Source organism: Podarcis filfolensis (genome assembly GCF_964270895.1).
Source record: "Podarcis filfolensis genome assembly, chromosome: 1".
NCBI classification, from domain to species: Eukaryota; Metazoa; Chordata; class Lepidosauria; order Squamata; family Lacertidae; genus Podarcis; species Podarcis filfolensis.
This window is the reverse complement of record NC_139604.1, coordinates 18648186-18672587: the sequence shown is the minus strand read 5'-3', so window position 1 is coordinate 18672587 and position 24402 is coordinate 18648186. Positions and strand designations below refer to the sequence as shown.

The 24402-nt window shown below is 44.5% G+C and overlaps 1 protein-coding gene across 4 annotated transcripts in view; it reads right to left on the bottom strand.

Moving 5' to 3' along the window:
• Positions 1-553: 553 nt before the first annotated feature.
• Positions 554-24402, bottom strand: part of TFPI (tissue factor pathway inhibitor) — a 48519-nt gene continuing 24670 nt past the window's right edge. For 2 of the 4 annotated variants that reach the window (XM_083572057.1, XM_083572056.1), the window contains exons 3-9: positions 20600-20800; positions 18133-18171; positions 17642-17818; positions 15814-15891; positions 6221-6403; positions 3248-3430; positions 554-1928 (exon numbers count right to left, since the gene is read on the bottom strand). In XM_083572057.1, coding sequence (XP_083428183.1) covers positions 1852-1928; positions 3248-3430; positions 6221-6403; positions 15814-15891; positions 17642-17818; positions 18133-18171; positions 20600-20800 — 938 coding nt within the window. In that variant the 3' untranslated portion in view covers positions 554-1851. The remainder of the gene's footprint in view (positions 1929-3247; positions 3431-6220; positions 6404-15813; positions 15892-17641; positions 17819-18132; positions 18172-20599; positions 20801-24402) is intronic. The other 2 variants (XM_083572058.1, XM_083572059.1) reach the window with 2 other exon arrangements.

The window sequence follows — 24402 nt, the reverse complement described above, 5'->3', positions numbered from 1 at the left end:
CCTGCCAACCTAGCAGATCGAAAGCACGCCAGTGCAAGTAGATAAATAAGTACTGATGTGGTGGGAGGGTAAACAGTGTTTCCGTGTGCTCTGGTTTCTGTCACGGTGTTCACTTGCACAAGAAGCGGTTCAGTCCTTCTGGCCACATGACCTGGAAAGCCATCTGTGGACAAACGCTGGCTCCCTCGGCCTGAAAGCAAGATGAGCACCACAACCCCATAGTCGCCTTTGAATGGACCTAACCGTCCAGGGGTCCTTTACCTGTTACCTTATTGGGGGACCATTACAGAGAAATGGCTGTCTGCCAGGTCATTGCATATAGGCCAAAACCTTTGGTAGGATCGTGCAAAGAACCTCCCCTACAGGCCTCAGCTGACTGTCAGAACCAATACCTTGAATTGGGCCTAGCGGCAAACAGGCAGTCAGGATAGCTTCCAAGTGGTCAGTGTAACTCAAGCCCAACTTGCTGCTCTGCTTAAAGTTCTCGTTCCATGCTTCACACTAGAAGCAATTTCCAAACCATCTTCAAGGGGCATTATACTAAAAGCAGAACTTTGTTATGATTTTTTTTAATGACTCAGTTTCATAATAAACAGAAATGGAACCAAGTATTTACAAGCAAAGAAAAGGCGGGGCATATCGAGTTTTATGAGGTGGGGAGCCTCTCATGATTGTTTCTTCTGGCAAACCTCCTTGTTTCCGAGCTTTTGCTGGTTTTGCAGTCGGCTGTTGAAAGGATTCACGAATCATGAGAAAGCTCAGATTCTTGAGTGTCTAGTAAAGCTATTACGTTACCTTGACACCAGTTCCCTTTGCTAAATACCATTCAAATGCTCCAGAATCACACAGTTATCAAAAGTATATAGAAAAGTGAAACTGGACAATAGCAATGCCATTATTTTATAAAAGCACATGAGGTATAATTTTATACTCCATAACCTAACAAACACCAATCCCTCTGCCTGTTGTCTTTTTTTTCTAAAATAGTGACAGGACATCTGCTCCAGGTCACACAGGCAACGGCCAATAGCCAGGGATGATGTGAATTCTAGTCTTTGGATCTGTTGACCACAAACTGTCACCACTATAGTGGAAATAATAAGGAGCAAGGCTACAGTCCAATATATACTTACAGTGGTACCTTGGTCTACGAACAGCCCTGTTAACGAACTATTCGGTGAATGAACTCCGCAAAACCGGAAGTAGGTGTTCCGGTTAGCGAACTTTGCCTCAGAAGCCGAACGGAATGGTGGAAGAGCACTGGCGGTGGGAGGCCTCACTAGGGAAAGCGTGCCTCAGTTTAAGAATGCTTTGGTTTAAGAACGGACTTCCGAAACGAATTAAGTTCGTAAACTGAGGTACCTCTGCACTTGCAAGCGAGCTTCCTTGAGTCCTCAGTAGGACTTACTTCTGAGCAGACAGGCATAGGTTTACTTTGTACATCAGCAACTTCAAAGCCACTTCTTTATCAAAGCCCATATAATAGAATTTATAGCCTTTGCAGCAATTATTATAGTAGATTAGTCATGACTGCAGATTAACATGGGTTATCAAAAGACGAAATTTGGGAATACCAAGGATACAAAAATTCAGGATCAGAGCCTTATAAACATGGAAACTGGACAACATTTAAATGTGGGGTGGGGGGGGAGTCCCACTGATTTCTACGCAACCAGCATAGGACAGGCGTTAGTTTTAACAGCGAAAGCTTCAGTTTGTGCCGTCTACAAAATGTACAGGAGAAAGAAGAAACACAAAAGCAGCAGCATAAAATCTCGATAAATAATATGTGTGAATAAGGCAGGAAATGCAAATGATAGGCAGAGATGGTAGAAGGGAAGCTATATCCTTTCAATGACAATTTCCCCATCTATCAGCTTCACTTGTTTTTTTTCTCTTCCGGCAAATTTTCATTCTGCCTTGGAAACCTGGAGGGAACAAGAAACATAGATGTGAAAAATTATCAGGGGTTAGCAAACTTTTTCAGCAGGGGGCCAGTCCACGATCCCTGCGACCCTGTGGGGGGCCGGACTATATATCTATATCTATATCTATATCTATATCTATATCTATATCTATATCTATATCTATATCTATATATCTATCTATCTATATATATATAGCTATATATCTATATCTATATCTATATCTATATCTATATCTATATCTATATCTATATATCTATCTATATCTATCTATCTATCTATCATCTATCTATCTATCATCTATCTATCATCTATCTATCTATCTATCTATCTATCTATCTATCTATCTATGTGGGGGGAATAAACGAATTCCTATGCCCCACAAATAACCCAGAGATGCATTTTAAACAAAAGGACACATTCTACTCATGTAAAAACACGCTGATTCCCAGACCACCTGTGGCCCAGGTTTAGAAGGTGATTGGGCCAGATCCAGCCCCCAGGCCTTAGTTTGCCTACCCATGGATGTGATGTACTAAACCTGGCTCTGTATTCCCACTCTCTTCTGTCTAATCCTAGGTTGCAAATCCCCCCTTGCAACAAGGACCTGTACTCATGTTGGCTGGTATCCAACTAGTTCGTTCCGTCAGTGCAAGGATTTCAATTTGCACAGGGGAGACCACAGAAGAGAAGATATTACTTATTATTTTTTAAATAACTTTTTTAAAATAACTCCCCCCCTTTTTATATAAAAAAAGTGTCCCTGGATTCTTTGAAAAAAATCTGGTAACCTTATTATAGAATTATTATAATATGCAGCAAGAATTGGAATTTGGGGAAAACCATGGAGGGGTGGAAGGGGAAATCCTAGGTTGATGAACTGAATTTTAAAATTTAAATGTTGTTGAATTATTGTTTATTTTTCAAATTTCTATAAATCTTTTTTTAAAGGTCTAAATTTGCTTGACTTGTTACTTTTCCTCCCTCTGGACGAAAAAAATATGAACCCTTATACCTCAGACTGAGTGCTCACTGGAAGGACAGATCGTGAAGCTGAGGCTCCACTACTTTGGCCACCTCATGAGAAGAGAAGACTCCCTGGAAAAGACCCTGATGTTGGGAAAGATGAAGGGCACAAGGAGAAGGGGACGACAGAGGACAAGATGGTTGGACAGTGTTCTCGAAGCTACGAACATGAGTTTGACCAAACTGCGGGAGGCAGTGGAAGACAGAAGTGCCTGGCGTGTTCTCGTCCATGGGGTCACGAAGATTCGGACACGAGTAAACGACTAAACAACAACCTCAGACTGTTGTGTTTATACCTTTCTTACACATCTGCAGGCAGGACTTTCTAGAGGTAAAGTTGTTTTCATTCCCGCCGCAGCCACTGTAACTGAACGGATGACATTTGCCGGTAGTGAGACTGTAGAAGAACCTTTTCTCGTTGGCTTTGCAAAGGCCTCTGTCCCTGCGCATCACACAGAGGGAAGGGAGCAGGACTGACTCTAGCACAGGAGGAAGAAGAAGCTCATTAAGGATCCACCAAATCGTTAATGCTCCCATTGCGTTTGGGCACCTCTTAAAAAGATGCACTCCTCTGCTTGCTGCACTTAAGTTCTCAAAACACTACCAAACCCTTTGTCACGTAAATTCCAAAACTGATAACAACACAACAACGTAACAGGCTACATGTAACTATATACATTCTATTTTAAATGTGATTCAACATATCATATCAATATATATGGTTCTATAGACCAACTTATCATATAAACAAAACATGTTATGAGAAATTAAAGTCCAGCAGATTGATCAGGAAATACAATCTATTCAGTTCTTATATTGGCAATATCCACGGTGTGGAATTCTTATCAATCTTGGTAGTGTTCCACGTGAAGATGCTTTTAAGAATTCTAGCATTCCTTGTATGCAGGTGTCAGACGAAAAACTTGGAAGAATGACACATGCAGAAAATAAGAATGACCCATGCAGAAAATAAGAATGACACATGCAGAAAATAAGACAAGGATTCCAGAATAATCCCTTGTTTCGCCCAACCGGGCTTCGTCAGCCATGTAGCATTTAAGTTCTCAGCAGGTTATTTGGAAAGAAGACGCGTATTTGAAAAAGTATTCTTTTAAAGTGCAGATTAACGTGGACAGAATGAGGGATGGAGGGAAAAAACCCAGTGACATCATCTGGAAACAGACAGAATGGACCACATTCAGAAGAGATGGTCAAACGGCTGATTACTACTCAGTCTTTTCATTTATTTATTTGTGTGAAAAGATTCGTGTTCTGCCAGCATTAAGAATATATATATATTGTTTAAAAAGAATGGGAAAAGTTTATAACTTATATACAAGATCGTTGTCAGCGAGTTAAAACATTGGCAGGATTTTAAACACACTTGTAATATAATAGAATGCATGGATAACTTAGAAAGATAAACATAAATGGAGAAGTATTGATATGCGGTTGAAAATAGGCTCAGTGGGACCCATGGAAGGGATGGGGGTGGGGAGTCAGAAGATTCCTTGTGACAGCTCCTGTATCTTGTTTGCCTGCCATATCTAAGCTAGAAAGTTTTTCCACAATTGAATGCCTTTGTTTTGATCTATTCAAGGTCACACCTGCATTTATTAGTTCAGCCCAGAAGTGAAAGTATTTTCCCACTCCCAAGCTGAAACATAAAATTTTCCCTTTACCCTTAAAGCGTTCCCTCCCCCCCCCCAGTCCTTGTAAAACAGTAAAAAAAACAGACAAAAGGAAGAGCAAAAAATACCCTGTAAAAAACAGAAAATGACTGTAAAAACCTGTAAAACCTGTAAAAAACAGAAAATGACTGTTATCACTCTCAGGCCCCTTAACCCCCAACCAAATCTTACTTATTCAAAATTGTATGTCATATATCAAACAGGACAATTCTCCCCCAAACTAAAACCAGATATTAAACAAAAACCAGTACAGACTGTTGATATAAAGTTAATATAAGGTTATGTACTTCTCTTCAATAGTTCTTTTCCTTTTCCAAAAAAGTAGTGGCAAATGAGAGTTAGTCCAGTTTTGTAATTGTAATCCAGAATGTAAATCCAAAATGTAAATCCAAATGTACAGTTCTGCAATATATTGTGATCCAAATCTTCCAATTTTTAGGCTTGAAAAATATACATCCAGGATGTCCAAAGATATTAATTAATTGCTTATTGGCAGGTAGTATTGCATAAATTTCCCTGGTCTTCAGTAAGCACTAAATATCAAATCCAACTCCAGATATTCCAGGTTCTCCTTCCTTCTTGGGGAATTTCTCCCCCAATATGATGGAGAGTTTTCCTGCTTAGCTTCAGTTTTGTGCCACCAAGTTCCAGGGTTTAAAGTTAAAGCTTATATTTCCACAGTACTTTTAGGTAAGTCTTTTTGCTTTCTACTCTGCCAAAGTATCAATCTGTCAAATTCTGTCCAGCTGTCAATTTACATCCTACCTTTATCCAGAGGACAACTTGACACAGCTGTAGCCAATATGTATCCAAGAGAAAGAGAGTCTCTCAAACGTCCAAAGTCAAACTGTTACAAAATCTCCATAGCTGCAAGTACTATGCTCTGCTCCCATTCACAAAAAGTCCCCTTACAGAGGCTGTCCACAGAAATAGGAAACTGACTTCCTTTTTGGCTTCTGTTTCACCAAATCAATCAATTTAAACCTAATTTCTTCTCATAATTCTTTATTTGGTTTTTATCTCTAACTGGAAAATCCACTGCTTATGGTGGCGGTGTGTGGCTTCGGCTGTAGAGTGTGCTGGAGCCATGAGAGGACTCGAGCCTTTTCCTTCCCCCCGCGCAAAAACGGCAGTAGAGGGATTAGGATCGGCGAGTTTGCATGCTCTGCTGGACCCCTAGAGTCCCCACTCTTCCATGGGGAGTTTTTTTGGGGGCACCTAGCCCTGGCGCACACCCCCAAAGCTCTTTCAGCCTGAACTGTGTCGTCTTTTAGACAGAAGACACAGAGCGCACCACCATTACCTCTGCAGCAAACCGGAAGTCGCAATTATAGAATAATTATAATATACAGCAAGAATTGGAACTGGGGGAAAACCATGGAGCGGTGGAAGGGAAAGTCCTAGGTTGATGAATGGAATTTTAAATTTTAAATGTTGTTGAATTATCGTTTATTTTTCAAATTTCTATAAATATTTTTTAAAGGTCTAAATTTGCTTGACTTGTGTATCAGATAGTTACTTTCCCCCCAGTGGAGGAAAAAATATTAACCCTTATACCACAGACTGTTGTGTTTATACCTTTCTTACACATCTGCAGGCAGGACTTCCTAGAGGTAAAGTTGTTTTCGTTCCCGCCGCAGCCACTGTAACTGAACGGATGACATTTGCCGGTAGTGAGATTGTAGAAGAACCTTTTCTCATTGGCTTTGCAAAGGCCTCTGTCCCTGCGCATCACACAGAGGGAAGGGAGCAGGACTGACTCTAGCACAGGAGGAAGAAGAAGCTCATTAAGGATCCACCAAATTGTTACTGCTCCCATTGCGTTTGGGCACCTCTTAAAAAGATGCGCTCCTCTGCTTGCTGCATTTAAGTTCTCAGCAGGTTATTTGGAAAGAAGACGCATATTTGAAAAAGTCTTAATAGGACTATGGAAGGGATGAGGGTGGACAGTCAGGAGATTCAAAGTGATCTTCATATTTGAATTCAGAATTGGTTTTGTTGTATGTTTATATTCTTGAAAATCAAATTAAATATTATTTCAAAGATATACCGTATTTTTTGCTCTATAAGACTCACTTTTTCCCTCCTAAAAAGGAAGGGGAAATGTGTGTGCGTCTTATGGAGCGAATGCTGGCTGCACAGGTATCCCAGAAGCCAGAACAGCAAGAGGGATTGCTGCTTTCACTATGCAGCGATCCCTCTTGCTGTTCTGGCTTCTGAGATTCAGAATATTTTTTTCTTGTTTTCCTCCTCCAAAAACTAGGTGCGTCTTGTGGTCTGGTGCATCTTATAGAGAGAAAAATATGTGTGTGTGTGTGTGTGTGTATACCATGAAGAGCATGAAATCGACAATGGCATTGCATTCTTAAAAGAAGTACAAAAGACATCACAGATCAGTAGATCAGACTGATACATCAACATTGCTAGATCGCCTCTGGGTAAACAGGTGAGTGTTAAGCAGCTGCTAAATGCCAATACCGTAGGGGTCTACAGGGTGCCGCAACACTGCAAATTGCTAAAAGTCATAGGCTTTGGATTATACAATATGAGAAACCATACTTATATCGTATGATTAAAAGCCTAGGACCTTTAACATTTGCTATTTATAAAAATTAAAATGCAGAGAAACAAAGCATGCATACCGATATGGAGGGAAATATTTTAAAAATCACGTAAGAAACTGAATTGAAGGAAGTAGATAAAAACCAAGGCAATGTTTTGCACTAACAAACAAGTCACAACGAATGGGGTTCAGTAAATTAAATTTGACACCTGAATTCTAACAGTCCTGTGCTTTGGCCAATTCTTCTTTTTATATACAGTAGCACCTCGGCTTAGGTTAACCTTGGGTGGCATAAACTTCGGGTTGCGAAAGCGGCAAACCCGGAAGTTTTTCACCATGTGCGCATGCGCAAAAGTGCTCTACTGCACCGCGTGAATGCACAGAAGTGGTCCCTCTGGTTGCGGAAACCTCAGGATCCGACCGGAGCTCCAGAACAGATCCCGTCCGCAACTGGAGTACCACTGTATATATAATTTTTATTAAATTTTGTGTTTTGCAATTTTGAATACTCATTTAAGCAATCGTAAGATATCAATGACTTCCCTTAGTCTCTTTCCATGGTTCATTTTGCATATCATAAATCCCTGCATATTTTACATAAACTAAACCCTTCAGTATTCCATTATTACATCCATCAAAACTTATTTACACTGTTGAAATTGTCTTAATGCTGCCAACGTTTTCAAGTGTACACAATTTCACCCCAAACATTTTCCAATCTTCTCTAAACGTATGTTCTTATTGCTCTCTTCTTCTATATGTTAAGTCTGCAAGCTGCACATATTCCATCAATTTAAGTTCCCATTCTTCTTTTGTTGGGACCTCACTCGTTTTCCATTTTGGGCCTAACGAAACATGGGCCGCTGTAGTGGCATACATAAATAACATTTTTTTGAAATCTGGGAATTTCTATCTGAATTATCCCCAACAAAAAGGACTCTGATTTTTTTTTTTTTTTGAAAAGTACTTTTATTATTTTCAATTCATTATGGATTATTTCCTAATACTCTTTTACCCTTTCAAAGGCCCGCCACATATGAAAAATCATTCCCTCAACCTCATTGCACATCGAGCACTTATCTGATTCAGTCTTATATATCTTAGCAAGCCCACTCAGAGTTAAATACCAGCTGTAAATCATTATCAAGTACCGTATTTTTCGCTCTATAGGACGCACTTTTTCCCCTCCAAAAATGAAGGGGAAATGTGTGTGCGTCCTATGGAGCGAATGCAGGCTCCCTGGCTTCAGCGATAGCAAGGCAAAGCCTCCGAAGCCTGCGCTCCGGAGGCTTTGCGTTGCTTCCGCTGAAGCCAGGAGAGTCTGCTCTTTGAGGCTGGCGGTGGGGAAAGCAGCGCTTCCCCCATCGCCAGCCCCAGAGATTGGGGGGCAGCGGGAAGGCGTGCGACGCCTTCCCGCTACTCTCCAACCCGGGTTTGAGGCTGGCGGTGGGGAAAGCAGCGCTTCCCCCATCGCCAGCCCCAGAGGATGGGGGGCAGCAGGAAGGCGTGCGACGCCTTCCCGCTACTCTCGAACCTGGGTTGGAGGCTGGCGGTGGGGAAAGCAGCGCTTCCCCCATCGCCAGCCCCAGAGATTGGGGGGCAGCGGGAAGGCAGCGATGCCTTCCCGCTACTCTCCAACCCGGCTTCGAGGCTGGCGGTGGGGAAAGCAGCGCTCCCCCCATCGCCAGCCCCAGAGGATGGGGGGCAGCAGGAAGGCGCGCAACGCCTTCCCGCTACTCTCCAACCCGGGTTGGAGGCTGGCGGTGGGGAAAGCAGCGCTTCCCCCATCGCCAGCCCCAGAGATTGGGGGGCAGCGGGAAGGCAGCGATGCCTTCCCGCTACTCTCGAACCCGGGTTGGAGGCTGGCGGTGGGGAAAGCAGCGCTTCCCCCATCGCCAGCCCCAGAGATTGGGGGGCAGCGGGAAGGCAGCGATGCCTTCCCACTACTCTCCAACCCGGGTTGGAGGCTGGCGGTGGGGAAAGCAGCGCTTCCCCCATCGCCAGCCCCAGAGATTGGGGGGCAGCGGGAAGGCGCGCAACGCCTTCCCGCTACTCTCCAACCGTCCTGTGGGCTTTTGGGGGAGATGGGGGAATTCCCCCACCTCCCGCAAAAGCAGGCAAAAGCCGGGTGCTCTTTAAAGGGGCTCCGTGGCTTCTGCTGGCTTTTCTAGGAGGTGGGGGAATTCCCCCACCTCCTAGAAAAGCCCGCAGGAGCCGCGCACCCTTTAAAGAGCGAGCGGCTCTTGGGGGCTTTTCCCCAAGGAGGGAGAAGGGACTGACTGGCCGAGTCAGTCCCTTCTCCCTCCTGCGGGCTTTTGCGGGAGATGGGGGAATTCCCCCACCTCCCGCAAAAGCAGGCAAAAGCCGTGCGCTCTTTAAAGGGGCTGCACGGCTTTGCTGGCTTTTCTAGGAATTCCCCCACCTCCTAGAAAAGCCCGCAGGAGTCGCGCAGCCTTTAAAGAGCGAGCGGTTCTTGGGGGCTTTTCCCCAAGGAGGGAGAAGGGACTGATGGGCCGTTTCAGTCCCTTCTCCCTCCTGGTCGAAAAGCCCGCAGGAGTCATGTGGGGCTACTGTGGGCTTTTGCGGGAGGTGGGGGAATTCTGCCACCTCCCGCAAAAGCAGGGAGAAGGTTTTGGAGTAGCGCACAGGCTGCGTGCAGCCTGTCCACTGCTCCCAGAGCTGGGGGGGGGGAATCATATTTTTTCCTTGATTTCCCCCCCTGAAAACTACGTGCGTCCTATGGTCCGGTGCGTCCAATCGTGCGAAAAATACGGTAGTTCTTCTTCAAAGAATAATATGCTGTAAACTTTTATATCTCATATGATATAAAAGAATTACACGGTCTCGTGTAAAAGAATGGCCTCAGTCCAGTACATCTGAAGGAGCATCTCCACCCCCATCATTCTACCCGGACACTGAGGTCCAGCACCAAGGGCCTTCTGACGGTTCCCTCACTGCGAGAAGCCAAGTTACAGGGAACCAGGCAGAGGGCCTTCTCGGTAGTGGCGCCCTCCCTGTGGAATGCCCTCCCACCAGATATCAAAGAGAGCAACAACTACCAGACTTTTAGAAGACATCTGAAGGCAGCCTTGTTTAGGGAAGCTTTTAATGTTTGATGTATTACAGTATTTTAATATTTTTTTGGAAGCCGCCCAGAGTGGTTGGGGAAGCCCAGCCAGATGAGCGGGGTATAAATAATAAATTATTATTATTATTATTATTATTATTATTATTATTATTATTATTATTACAGACTTTGACAAACTCAGAAAGAGTGCATATAACTATACAATGTGCAGTTGCCACAACAATGGTGTTATTTACAAGCCTCCATTTTGTGCAATAAACCCTCTTGCAGCTACAATCATATGATCCGGAAATATCTCAGATATTTGTGTGGAAAGTGTTAGGATATTTCCGTTCCACCTTAAAAGGGAGCAGGCTTTGTGAGTCACAGAGTCTGCGTATTTCCTGTTCACAGGAAGTTTATGTTTTCTTTGCTTTCGTTTCTCTCTCTTTTTGCCTGAACACGCAAGCAGGCAGTCATGTTTTTCTTTGTTCTGACCAACACTGAATAAACTTCTAAATAATGCTCTCCTGCTGTGCATCTTTCGCTGTGTGAATTCTGCTGATAGAGCGTGCATCAGCCCAGGAATGTGGCGAGTTATTTCTGGAGCTCGTGTCGCTAATTGCTGATACTGCGTGTCTACGGGAGATCGATGGACTTCCGGAGACGACGTGGAGTCATGATGGACTTTGTCTCCCTGGCAGTATCCCAACAGAAAGAAGGAGAGAGACTTCTCATGAGAAGGGGCCTTCCTGGATCAAACTAAGGCTGGATCTATACTGATAAAAAAAACCACTATAAAAAGAAACACTTTAAGAGCTCTCAATGCAAAATCCCATTGGGGATAGATAGATAAATTATAATCATCATCATTCGAGTTTTTTTCTTTAAAAAATGTTTAGGGATACTCTCATTTTCCTACTCATATTGAAATACTGACCCTCAATGAGGTCAAACTTAAGAGTCACAAAATGTTTAGGGGTATGTGTCCCTCTGCGTCCCCCCAGAAAAAAGCACTGAGAATAATAATAATAATAATAATAATAATAATAATAATAATAATAATTTATTTGTACCCCACCTGTCTGACTGCCCTAGAGCACCATCTGGTGTCACATGTTCATAACACAGCAAAATAATAATAATACTGGGGTGGGGCAGGCCATTGGCTAGCAAAGCACAGTCCTGGCAGTAGGGGGCGCACGTTCACACAGATCTGCACTTGCCACCCGCAATCGGGGGCTTCCTGCAAACTCGGTGCCACTCTGCCTGCTCTATACTGGCACCCTGCAGCCAGGAGGGTGGCGTAGTGCCCTGACTCATGTGCTGCAATTGATCCTGGTTGCCCTCCTATTCTGGTATGTCTCTGCCTGCAGTAAAGGTAAAGGACCCCTGGATGGTAAAGTCTAGTCAAAGGTGACTATGGGGTTGCAGCACTCATCTCGCTTTTCAGGCCGAGGGAGCCAGCGTTTGTCCACAGAAAGCTTTCTGGGTCATGTGGCCAGCAGGACTAAACCGCTTCTGGTGCAACAATTGCCAGAGCACACAGAAATGCCGTTTAGCTTCCCGCCGCAGTGGTACCTATTTATCTAGTTGCACTGGTTTGCTTTCAAACTGCTAGGTTGGCAGGAGCTGGGATAGAGCGATGGGAGCTCACTCTGAAGCGGGGATTTGAACTGCTAACCTAGACCACAGTGCCACCTGCGTCTCTGCCTGCAGTATGCTGCCTGCGATGGAGATGACGGATAGTTGGCAGAAGACCTTTGCGAGAGGCAGGGAAGAGGAGATATCTCCCATGGTTGGAGGCTGGGCAGAGAAAGGGGCACTTCCAGGTGAGAGCTGAGAGTTTGCATCTTTGTCCGCATGGGGTAATAGTTAGGACATATCGTGAGAGAGGACTTTGCATTCTTCCAGCTCTTTTTCTTCTCTTTTTCTAAACTCTTTTTTTCTTTAGAATAGTTTGTTTCTTTTTATTGCATCATGAAAAAGTCTTAATAAAGCTGTAAAAGCAGCACTCAGACCAGAGTGGAACGATTCTTTCCTGAGATCTGGGCACTCTGATTATGTACAATCCCTTACCAGGGTTTTGCAAAAATAAAATAAAATGCAGATTTCCACCTGTTTTTCACTGTGGATATGAATTAGCATGTTTTACAGACATGGCTGCAAGTGTTTCCCTGCATCTGGTACTGGTTGGTCATCGCTTTTTACTCATGGCTATCTCTTGAATGTGTGCTTCAAAAGACAGGATGAAGCGAAACACGTCTATCGCAAAACAGACAATTAAGGTTGAGGCATCGAAACACACACTGGAGGTAGAAATTGCTCCTTTTCCATTTAAAAAAGGAAATAAAAGAGAAAAGTACTGATTTGTCATAATGTAGGGTTGCCATGGGGACGCGGGTGGCGCTGTGTGTTAAACCACAGAGCCTAGGACTTGTCAATCAGAAGGTTGGCAGTTCAAATCCCCGCGACGGGGTGAGCTCCCGTTGCTCGGTCCCAGCTCCTGCCAACCTAGCAGTTCAAAAGCACGTCAAAGTGCAAGTAGATAAATAGGTACCGCTCCAGTGGGAAGGTAAACGGCCTTTCCGTGTGCTGCTCTGGTTCGCCAGAAGTGGCTTAGTCATGCTGGCCACATGACCCGGAAGCTGTACGCTGGCTCCCTCGGCCAGTAAAGCGAGATGAGCGCCACAACCCCAGAGTCGGTCACGACTGGACCTAATGGTCAGGGGTCCCTTTACCTTAGGGTTGCCATACATCCGGAATACCGCCGTCGGCAGCAGCTCAACAACTTTTCTGTCCGGATTTTCACTGGTTGAAATATGGCAACCCTATCATAATGCCACTCAATTATTTCCAACACAAATGGCTTTCTTCCATTATTGGGATGTTTGGCTACAGCTTGAGTGGTTTCCAGAGTTTATGGCAAATGGAGCCCCGGTGCAAAAAATAATAATAAACTAATGCAACGGTTTCCAATCATGTGCACACTCAAAACGTTTCATGGACATCTTATTGTGTGGCTTGCATGTTCATTCCTTGTTTTCTAACCACTATCCACACATTACACGCCGGTCCCCAGAAGTACATGTGAGCGCAAATGCAGATCGCCAGCAGGAAAACATGGCGAAAGGGATCCGTCTTTCCCCAGCTGTTGCTTTCTGCCTTCCGCACCACTGTGGATCACAAAAATGACAAGCCTCAATCTCCAGTACAGCGAAGACTCACGGAGGAGTACTTGCTCCTTAAAATATGGCTTTTAGAAGAGAAACTAGCAAAGGTCTAAGATAAAAAGGAATTGAGCTAAGGTACTTACTGAGGGAGCTATCCAAACCTAAGATCAGGGGTGGTCTGAGATGCTTCAGTGCTCGAATCAAAATGCTCCCTGCTGCCACTGCTCGGGAGCCGAGTTGCGCTCAACACTGCAGAGCTGTGCGCGCCCATGGCGACTGTTGCATTGGCAGAGGCCATGCAGACACCATGCCATGCTGGTTGGCCCAGGCCAACATCCGGTCGGGCCACACAGCATTGGGGCAACATCCCACCAGGCCTGCTCTGCCCCCTCAAGATTGGGGGGCCTGAACCCCCTTTCAGGGAACATCAGAGGGCTGTAGAGGCCTCAGCCCCATAGACTTGGTGTGTCTGCGCCACTGTAATGAGGTGGAGGGGGGTGTCATGAGGCTCCATGAGGGTTTCTCCCTAAGCGGGGGAGCTTCGGAAAGTACTTCTTAAGGAGAAGCCCTTTCCAAAACTTGCCCCCAGCCCAGTGGGGTGACAAGGCTTTGTGAGGCCTTGCCAAGCCTCGCCACCATGCCAGCCTGGGGGCAAAGCTCCCTTCCTGCCTGGCGGCAAAGAGGGGCTTGGCAAGGGGAGAGGCCTTATGCAGACCTTTGTCACCTGTCCCTCTCTCCCACCGCTACAGCAAGCAGGACCTGAGCGCAAAAGCACTCTCCTTGCTTGCGATTCCCGGAGGCAGAAAGCAGAGATCTACAGCAATCCACAGCAAAATGACAACAGCACTAAAAACAGACTTATATATGTCCACTCCAAATTAAGTCTTACTGAATTTACAGGGGTTACTCCCAGATAAGTACAGTGGTACCTCAGGTTACATACGCTTCAGGTTACAGACTCCGCTAACCCAGAAATAGTAACTCAGGTTAAGAACTTTGCTTCAGGATGAGAACAGAAACCGTGCAGCGGCAGCAGGAGGCCCAATTAGCTAAAGTGGTGCTTCAGGTTAAGAACAGTTTCAGGTTAAGAACAGACCTCCAGAACGAATTAAGTTCTTAACCCGAGGTACCACTGTAGCTGGAGGATTGCAAAACTATTATGTGTGTTTTGAATGAGTATATGGGCATCTGCTAAGTGAGTGTGAGAGAGAGAGTGTTTGTGTATGTGGGGTGGCCCCTGAGCAACCCCAATTGCTGTACATGTGGCCCTCATAAGCACCCATTAAACCACAGAGCCTAGGACTTGCCGATCAGAAGTGTGGCGGTTTGAATCCCCGCGACGGGGTGAGCTCCGGTTGCTCCATCCCTGCTCCTGCCAACCTAGCAGTTCGAAAGCACGTCAAAGTGCAAGTAGATCAATAGGTACCACTCTGGCAGGAAGGTAAACGGTGTTTCCGTGCACTGCTCTGGTTCGCCAGAAGCAGCTTAGTCATGCTGGCCACATGACCCGGAAGCTGTACACCGGCTCCCTCGGCCAATAAAGCGAGATGAGCGCCACAACCTCAGAGTCGGTCACGACTGGACCTAATGGTCAGGGGTCCCTTTACCTTTATACTACAACAGAGACCAGGATGCTTAACACTCAGAGATGGAAAGAAGATTGTGTATCAACCAAATGAATTATGCTGAAATGGCAAAGTTTACAGGAGCTATAAGAAACCAAGAGGAGAAAGACTTTATCAGAGCCTGGGGGAAATGTGTGGACTATTTGAAAGGTTATTGTACACATAGAAGCTGATTAGCAGGGTTAACTTAAACCAAACAGTTAAAACGAAATTCAAGGAGAAATCAAGGATCAAATAATAATAGGAATAATGAAGAAAATGCAGCGTCAGAAACTAAAATAATATAAGAAACCTCAAACGGAGCAGGAGGAAGTCAAACTATTCATGTTTAATGTAACATTGGATTTGTATTGTTGTTAAAATATCTTTAAAAAACTGAAAAAATATTTTTTTAAAAGGCACATGTACTCCTGCACATTGACCATCTTCCACCAAAAAGAATCTTGATGCAACCATATATATTCGCATCAACCCTGAGCTTTTTTGGTATGTTTTATCAAAACATATTTGCATATCAGTGCTGTACAGGAGAGAAAGGTATCATGGAAATAAGATGCTATTTTAGGTTCATTTACATTTCACTTATACTTGACAAAAGTGGTAGTTTATTCCCATTTCCATGCTCATAACTGACAAATACAACAATAGAGAATTCTTAATGCACTGGTACCTCTTTGAATCTCATCTCACGCTGATGAGAGAACCCTATAATTCGTACTTAATGCTAAATTTTGAATACATACCTTGTTTTACAACTGGAGTAGTATTATTCGTTGTGCTAACCAGCATGTCGGTTATTTGCAATGAATTGGCAGAACGAACTAAAAGGGACGAAACAATGATAAAAGAAGCTTTTAAGAAGTGTGCATAATTAGTAGAGAAAACAATGATCGACATATAACTCATATAATAAGAGTGCATTACCCGAAACCATCTTCTCACTATTTTATTTAAGCATAAGTTGCTCTTTTTGGCTGATTTATGTTTCAGTTACATTTTACAAAAGGTTTATTCCCGTTTGAAATTCAGCAGTGCAGAATTCTGATACCTTATAGTTCTTCCCCCAACTTCTTCACTGATTAAATCACTTCCACTTCCTCTTTGACTTGCCCTGAGACTAAGAGGAAACAATGGGCTGGATCCAGAGTAACAGTGCAATTCTAACCATGTTTATTTGGAAGGTAGTGCCACAGAGTTGAAAGAGCTTACTCCTAGGTAAACGGGGGAAGGACTGCAGCCCCAATTTGTTGAGCTTGTTGTTTAGTCGTTTAGTCGTGTCCGACTCTTCGTGACCCCATGGACCAGAGCACGCCAGGCACTCCTGTCTTCCATGGCCTCCCACAGTTTGGTCAAACTCATGCTGGTAGCTTCGAGAACACTGTCCAACCATCTCGTCCTCTGTCGTCCCCTTCTCCTTGTGCCCTCCATCTTTCCCAACATCAGGGTCTTTTCCAGGGAGTCTTCTCCAAAGTATTGGAGCTTCAGCTTCACGATCTGTCCTTCCAGTGAGCACTCAGGGCTGATTTCCTTCAGAATGGATAGGTTTGATCTTCTTGCAGTCCATGGGACTCTCAAGAGTCTCCTCCAGCACCATAATTCAAAAGCATCCATTCTTCGGCGATCAGCCTTCTTTATGGTTCAGCTCTCACTTCCATATATCACTATTGTTGAGCTTAGGTACCATTAAAATCAATTGGCCAAGTTAGTTGTGACTTAAGTCCCACTGATTTGAATGGGAACATGCAGTGCGATCCTATTTATTTATTTACTTATAAAGTACAGTCATACTTTGGATCTCAAATGCCTTGGCTCCCGAACAATTCGGCCCCTGCAGCCAATCAGAAGCTGTGCTTTGGTTTCCAAACATTTTGGAAGTCGAACAGACTTCTGGAACGGATTCTGTTCAACTTTCAAGGTACGACTGTATTTGTATGCCACCCTCTTGCACAACCTCAGTGACATACAAAAGTTTAAAAGCAATACAGAGCAATCATTAAAGCCACAGGCTACTCAGAGAGATATTTTAAACAATCGCAAAGGCCTGTTGGCATAAAAGAGACGGCCCCAAAAAATGGAAAGGAAAAGAGGTACCTACAAAAGAAATATGGCAGAATAAATTGATAGAATATACAGAACTAGCATCTATGACCATGAAAATAAGAAGTAATAAAGATGAGGCTAAAAGAAGAGTGGAAATGCTTGGGAGAATATTTTAGAAGGTATAATATTCGATCAAATCTCCAAGTGAGAATAAACCTATGAGCAGCAGATAATATCAAATATGGGAAGACTTGAGACAAAATTGGCTGGAAGATCAGAATATGCAACTGATCAGGGTTTGCATAGAACGCCACAGAGAGATGGACTGGGAAGTCTTTAGGAAAAGGATAACTGATGGACAATGTGTGATGTAAGTACAACAAAATCCATCTTCAATGGAAAAGAGACATGGTGGACATCATGGTTTCAGGTAGAGATTGGACCTTCTTGACATGGTATAACCATCATACCATCTACTATGGGCACCAAGGGATATAATAAGATACAGTACCAGAAGACAAGGCCACTTACGGTTGTCCTCACAGGTATCTTGGCATTCTTTCAAAGTATGAAAGTTGTTTTGGTTTCCTAGGCAACCACCATACTGGAACTTCTCACACTTCATCGATTCTTTGTTGAAGAAATACCGGGTAATTAATCCTCGGCAGATACCGGGGTCATTCTCCAGAAGGCAGTAAGGAGGCTTTCCTGTGAATGGAGATTGTTTGAGGGGAGAAAGTGTCAGATAATCCAATATGGCCATTAATGAAGGACTTACTGCAGTTTACCAAAAGTGGGCACGATCTAACTCAATTTAAGCATTTTGGCAAGGCATGGGAGACAAATAGGGGCAAAGCAAGCATGCAATGTATTTTCTGCTGCTGAGGATCACAAAACTAAAACATTGATTGAAAAACCAGCTAAGATGTATTTTAAAGTATCAAAAAGATCATTAAAATCAGCAGTAACCAAAAAGAAACAAAACACAGGTAACACACATAGAACACATTTCTTACAGTTACCTCTCTGAGATTTTGATCTCTTTTTCTTCTCAGGCACATCTGAAATCGAAAGAAAATGTTTTAGTGTAGACCTGGGGGAAAAAAATAGCATTTACTAAAGAAAAGTATATATTTTTGCCCATAATGATATACCCCATAGCACTGAATCATTTCTCATGGTTCCAGAGTGTTTATCTAACCAAAATTCCATATTTTATTTTAGAAATGCTGCACATGATCCCATTGCTCTGTCCCAGCTCCTGCCAACCTAGCAGTTTGAAAGCACACCAGTGCAAGTACATAAGTAGGTACCGCTGCGGAGGGAAGGTAAATGGCATTTTCGTGCGCTCTGGTTTTCATCACAGTGTCCAGTTGCACCAGAAGTGGTTTAGTCATGCTGGCCACATGATCTGGAAAGCTGTCTGTGGACAAATGCCGGCTCCCTCGCCTTGAAGCAAGATGAGTGCTGCAACCCCACAGTTGCCTTTGACTGGACTTAACCGTCCAAGGGTCCTTTACCTTTTTTTAGGCATAGAATTGCAACAACAATCTAACCGATTTAACAGTAGATTCGATCAAATCTGCCCCAGCATGAATATTGTCTTATGTGCAGCCATGCCATCTTAATTTTTTCAGAGGTGACATTTGATCAGGAGTAAGGCTCACGTGAAGTACCGACAGCTGTGGACAACTAGGCATGTTGAGATTAATGCAAGAAGAGGAGTGAATGAGAGCAGTAACGAGATTTGATATTTCAGCTGAAACCTGAATCCAGAGACCAGCTGGAGTGTTCCAGCACACGAGCCTAACCCATACACAATGAATTCCTGGCTGATTGTCAAAAGCTAACCTACAATTTGAATTTGCTTGCCTACAAGTGTTGCCAGTACTGTGTGTGTTTGTGTTGATGTGTGTATTTGCTTTGTTGCAGCTTTCATGATCACATGGATGGCAAAAAGGGCAACCTGCTATAATGGCGCTAGTCAAAGTGGGTGGGATGCTTCACAAACCAAATATGGTACCCATTCCTGGCACATTAGGGGGCAACTTGTCAGTCCTCCCCATCAGTTTAAGAAACTGTGTGCTATAATGCTATGTTTTAATGGCCTTTCCCACGCTTTTCTTCATATCCAAGAATTGAGCCAAATGCTTTAAGCAGCTCTTAGCTTTCCGTTGACCTGATAATAACCACATTCGCTTTGCTCGTTTCCTCTTTTGCTAAAAGGATGCTCCAAACACAGCTGACGTTTTGCCTTTGAAATGATTCACTTGTGTGAGCACTGCAATGTCTGGGTTTGGTTCACACGCCACATGCTTGTCACAGTGATGACCGACACATGTGAGATGGTCCCATTCCACACCAGAGTAAGGGCTTCAGGGTAATCTGTGGTCACTTCCAAGGGAACCAATTTCAGTGGGAGCAGTAATCAAGTGATAAGCCTTTGATAAAGTATTAAGTTTAAAAACTACACATGTAAGAGTCAGCTGTAGGCAGTGAAGTCTGGTGCTCGTTAGAACTGGTAGGGTGAAAGGCAGGGAGGCCCACAGTAGGTGGCGACAGAGGACATGACAAGCTATGCCAGAGCCAGCAAGAGGCAGAGGCACTAATTCTGCTTCCTTGTTGAGTTCTAAAGAGGAAGCTGACATCCAGTTGTCACCCTCTAGAGTCTAGACCAATGGTTTTCAACCATTGTGCCTTGAATGATGGTCAGGGATGCCATGGGCAAAACTGGCCTCTGTCCCTCTTTCCTTCCCTCCCTCCTCTGATGCCCTCTGATGCAAACAACATGGTAGTCAGTCCTGCCATTTGAAAACCTGCTGCTCCCATTGGCTGCCTCCAATACTAGACATGAAGTGTAAAGGTAAAGGTACCCCTGACCGTTAGGTGCAGTTGCGGACGACTCTGGGGTTGCGGCGCTCATCTTGAGCTATAGGCTGAGGGAGCCAGCATTTGTCTGCAGACAGCTTCTGGGTCATGTGGCCAGCATGACTAAGCCACTTCTGGTGAACCAGCGCAAGCAAACACTGTTTACATTCCCGCTGGAGTGGTACCTATTTATCTACTTGCACTTTTTGGCGTTCTTTCGAACTGCTCGGTTGGCAGGAGCTGGGACCGAACAACAGGAGCTCACCCCGTCACAGGGATTCGAACTGCCAACCTTCTGACCAGCAAGCCCTAGGCTCTGTGGTTTAGACCACAGCGTCACCCGTGTCCCAGACATGAAGTGATGTATCAGTTATTTGTTTACTTATATAAAGTATTTGCACTTCAGCAAAAAGGCTCCTGGAAGCGCTAACATGCAATCAGTTTAAAAAAGACTGCCTTAAAATATAGGGGGGAAAGAAAGAGGGGAGAGAAGAGGGAGAAAAGCAAACCCAGGCACCAATTCATAAAGTGAAATAACATTTCCTATAAGGATCCGATGGGAGGAAAATGTGCTGCATTTAACCTAAAGAAAGAGAGAAATGGAGGAAGACATGTACTGACCTGGTACTACGCACTTTAGCTGGCACTCCTCTAGAGTCAGAAAGTTGTTTTCATTGCCTTCACATCCGCCATAGTTAAAGATTTCACACTGGCGGGTTTGGATGTCAAAGTGATACCGGACATGTAATGCTTTGCAGGGCCCGCCATCTGCTTTGAAGGCACAGATTGACATGCCCAGTTTCAGTGGGGGCCAAGCAGGACCTGGAGGAAGGTGAAGGAAAGTTCAGCATATCATAATCCACTTATAAATGGCATTTCCAACTCCAGCTCCGGCGGGAAGGTAAACGGTGTTTCCGTGCGCTGCTCTGGTTCGCCAGAAGCGGCTTAGTCATGCTTACCACATGACCCGGAAGCTGTACACCGGCTCCCTCGGCCAATAAAGCGAGATGAGCACTGCAACCCTAGAGTCGGCCACGGCTGGACCTAATGGTCAGGGGTCCCTTTACTTTACCTTTTACCACTGATAGGTAAGAGAGAGACCTGGGTGTTCAAGCCATGCTACACAAAACAGTGAAATATAGATCAGCATTTGTGGATTACAAAAGATCAGGGGTCGGCAAGGTTTACCTTGCCTGGGCCAGTTCTCTCCAGTGGAAATCCCTCCGTGGGCTGGATCGCACGTGCACATGAGCGCGCATGCCCACGATTTCCGGCATCTGCGCATGTGCAGATGCGATTTCTGGTACCGCGAAAGCAAGTCCCCAAGTTGCTCTGCACCGGTTTAGTGCAGTGCATGGGGACGTGCTGAGCTGGTGGCTTGGTTCTGGGGTGGCTCGTGGGCCGGATAAATGACCCCCATGGGCCGTTTGTGGCCCATGGGCCTTAGGTTGCCAACCCCTGCATTAGACAGTGTGACACCAATTCCAGTATTTTTAACTGTTTTCATATGCGGAATTGTTTTTCAACATTTGCATTGTTTTTATACACTGATTTTTAAAAATTTTTAAAAATATAATTGTTTTATATATTGAGCCTGTTCTTACACTTTTTCTGTTGTATAGTTGCAACCGTTTTCTTTGTTTCAAGATTGCCCATTTCATTGACATAACCTGCCCTGGAGCCTTCTGGTTAAGGGTAGGTAAGAAATATAACAAATAAGAAATTATACAAATGGCACCCTGGGCTCTAAATGCACACCTGTTTTTCTTGCAGCGGGGCTACGGATATGTTAAATGTGCCACGTCGTCCCTGAATGCCGATGAGCACCAAATGTTCTCCAGAGGGCAGCATCGCCCCAGAAAATAACGCACCAGGGAGTCATAAATTCAACAGACTCACTGGAACATACAGATCTAAAGCCAACACCCACCCACAGTTTTTGCAGTTTCCTAGTAAGAAGCTGACAGGCCACAAATTGATACAGGACCAAGTTTTTAAAAAACCAATTTGGGGATTAGGTGCAGTTTAAAAGGAAGCAGATACTCTTAGACCTTAGAAATTTCCCCCAGGGTGGTGTGTCCCTTTACAGTTTTGTGAAGGTGGAATTCTGTGAGCACACTCTTCAAATAAAAAATCTGCAAGAACTTTACAGAACTGCTTATTATTATTATTATTATTATTATTATTATTATTATTATTATATTTAATTTTTTATACTGCCCTATACCCACAGGTCTTATGGCAGTTCGCAAGGTAAGATCACACCATAAAAACACAAAATACATAACACAAATAAAAACAAAAACAACTTAATAATCCTCCCAGCACATTTTAAAAGGGCCTTGGATGTCAGTCAAAGGCCTGGTTGCAAAGGAAAGTTCTTGCCTAGTATCTAAAGATCTATAACCATAGCACCAGGCAAGCCTCCCTGGGGAGAGTATTCTATAGGGGGGGAGCCACTGCAGAGAAGGCCTGTTCTCATGTTGCCACCCTCTGAGCCTCTCGAACCTTTTAATTGTTCTCTGAGATGTGAAGAGAGGAAAAAGGAATTGATCCAGGATCAAATCAGAAACCGGGATGCCTTCTGTAATTCCGGGACTGTCCCTGGGAAATAGGGACACTTGGAGGGTATGGTACCAGGAGTGGTGGTGGGGAGCTAGTTGAGATGGTGGGGAGTGTTGTGTGGTGCAAACACATACCTGCAGGAGCACTGCATTGGCTCTGCTGGTGTGTCTGCACCATACTGACCAGGCTGCTGTCTTCCTCTTGCACTCCTAGTAAACAACAGTGACACCCTTGCTGTGAGGTCAGGCAAGTGCAGGCACAGGCAAACTCGGCCCTCCAGATGTTCTGGGACTACAACTCCCATCTTCCCTAGCTAACAGGACCAGTGGTCAGGGATGATGGGAGTTGTAGTACCAAAACATCTGGAGGGCCGAGTTTGCCTATGCCTGGGTAAGTGCCTCCACCCAACTAGGCTGTCCGCTACTCAGTAAATAGCTTCAGGGTCCTATCCCTAGGCCATAGACCCAGCCTCACTTACCTTTGAGCTGGTGCTAGATATGGATGCCAATTTTCTTTCTTTTCCTTTAAAAACTAACATGCCGACCGCAGATGCATTTGGGCCTGATGCCCAACAATTGCTATTACTTATTTTAAAAAATGAAGCATTGATTAGAATATTCCACCAAATATAAATGCAGTGGTACCTTGGTTCTCAAACAACATGGAACCTAAACACTGCAAACCCGGAAGTAAGTGTTCCGGTTTGTGAACTTTTTCCGGAAGTCAAACGTGCTCCGTTTTGAGTGTTACACTTCCGATTTGAGTACCACACTTCCGATTTGAGTGCCACACTTCTGTTTTGAGTGTTGCGCTAAGATCTGTCTGTTATTCCTATTTATTTTGCGTTTTTGTTTGTGCGGCTCTTTTGTTTTTGTGACTGTGTGGAACCCAACAAATCATCATACCCATCACCATAGTTTTATTGTTTATACCCTGCCCATCTGGGCAACTTCCAGCAAAATATAAAAAAATAATAAAATGCCTGACATTAAAAACTTCCCTAAACAGGGCTGTCTTCAGATGTTTTCTAAACGTTGTGTAATTCTTACAGTGGCGGAGTTTCATGCTCCGGCACCGGGGGGCGGAGAGCAGGTGGGGGCGGGGCTGGTGTGCGTCCCGGGGGTGTGGCACCACGCCGCCCACAGGGGCATGGTGTGTGTCCTGGGGGCGTGGCATGCCGCCTGCAGGGGCGTGGCACCCAGTGCGGGCAGGGGAACAACCGCTATGGCATCCCACTGGGATCGCGCTGCTGGAGACGGTGCGCTCCCCCCACATTCCTCTTCCTCCGCCAGTGAGTCTTTATCTCCCTGACATCTGATGGAAGGGCACCACTGCCGAGAAGACCCTTTGCCTGGTGTGTGTATATAGCATTTTTGGATTGCTCTTTGGGACGTGACTGTAGACTATCCTTGGTGACGTGTCTGTGGGGGTCATCACCATGAACTCTTGCACTTTAAAATTGACCGCTGCACCACCTTGTTTCCAATGAATTGTATAATATTATAGGATAATTGGCAGCTGATGTCATCTACTCTCAAGGCTAAATTACAAATCTACTTCATTTTTAAGTTGCACGCAAGCAATTGTCCAGGCCTTTGTTCCCTGGGGCCGGGGTCACTGTGAGTGAGTCCGCAGTGATTCCTGAAATGGCCCATGTTTTGTTCCTCTTTGCAGCTTATTTCTCTGGGAGCTTCCCCATGACTAACAGAAGCAGAATAAGTTCTGCAAACTGAGGCAGCAGTTATTCCCAGATGACTTCATGAGACAGCATTTTAAGCTCAGTCCTCAGGGGGGGTAGGACAGATTTTTTAAAACAACAACAACATTTAGAGAGCCACCCAGTTTCTTGCCGGTTTCTC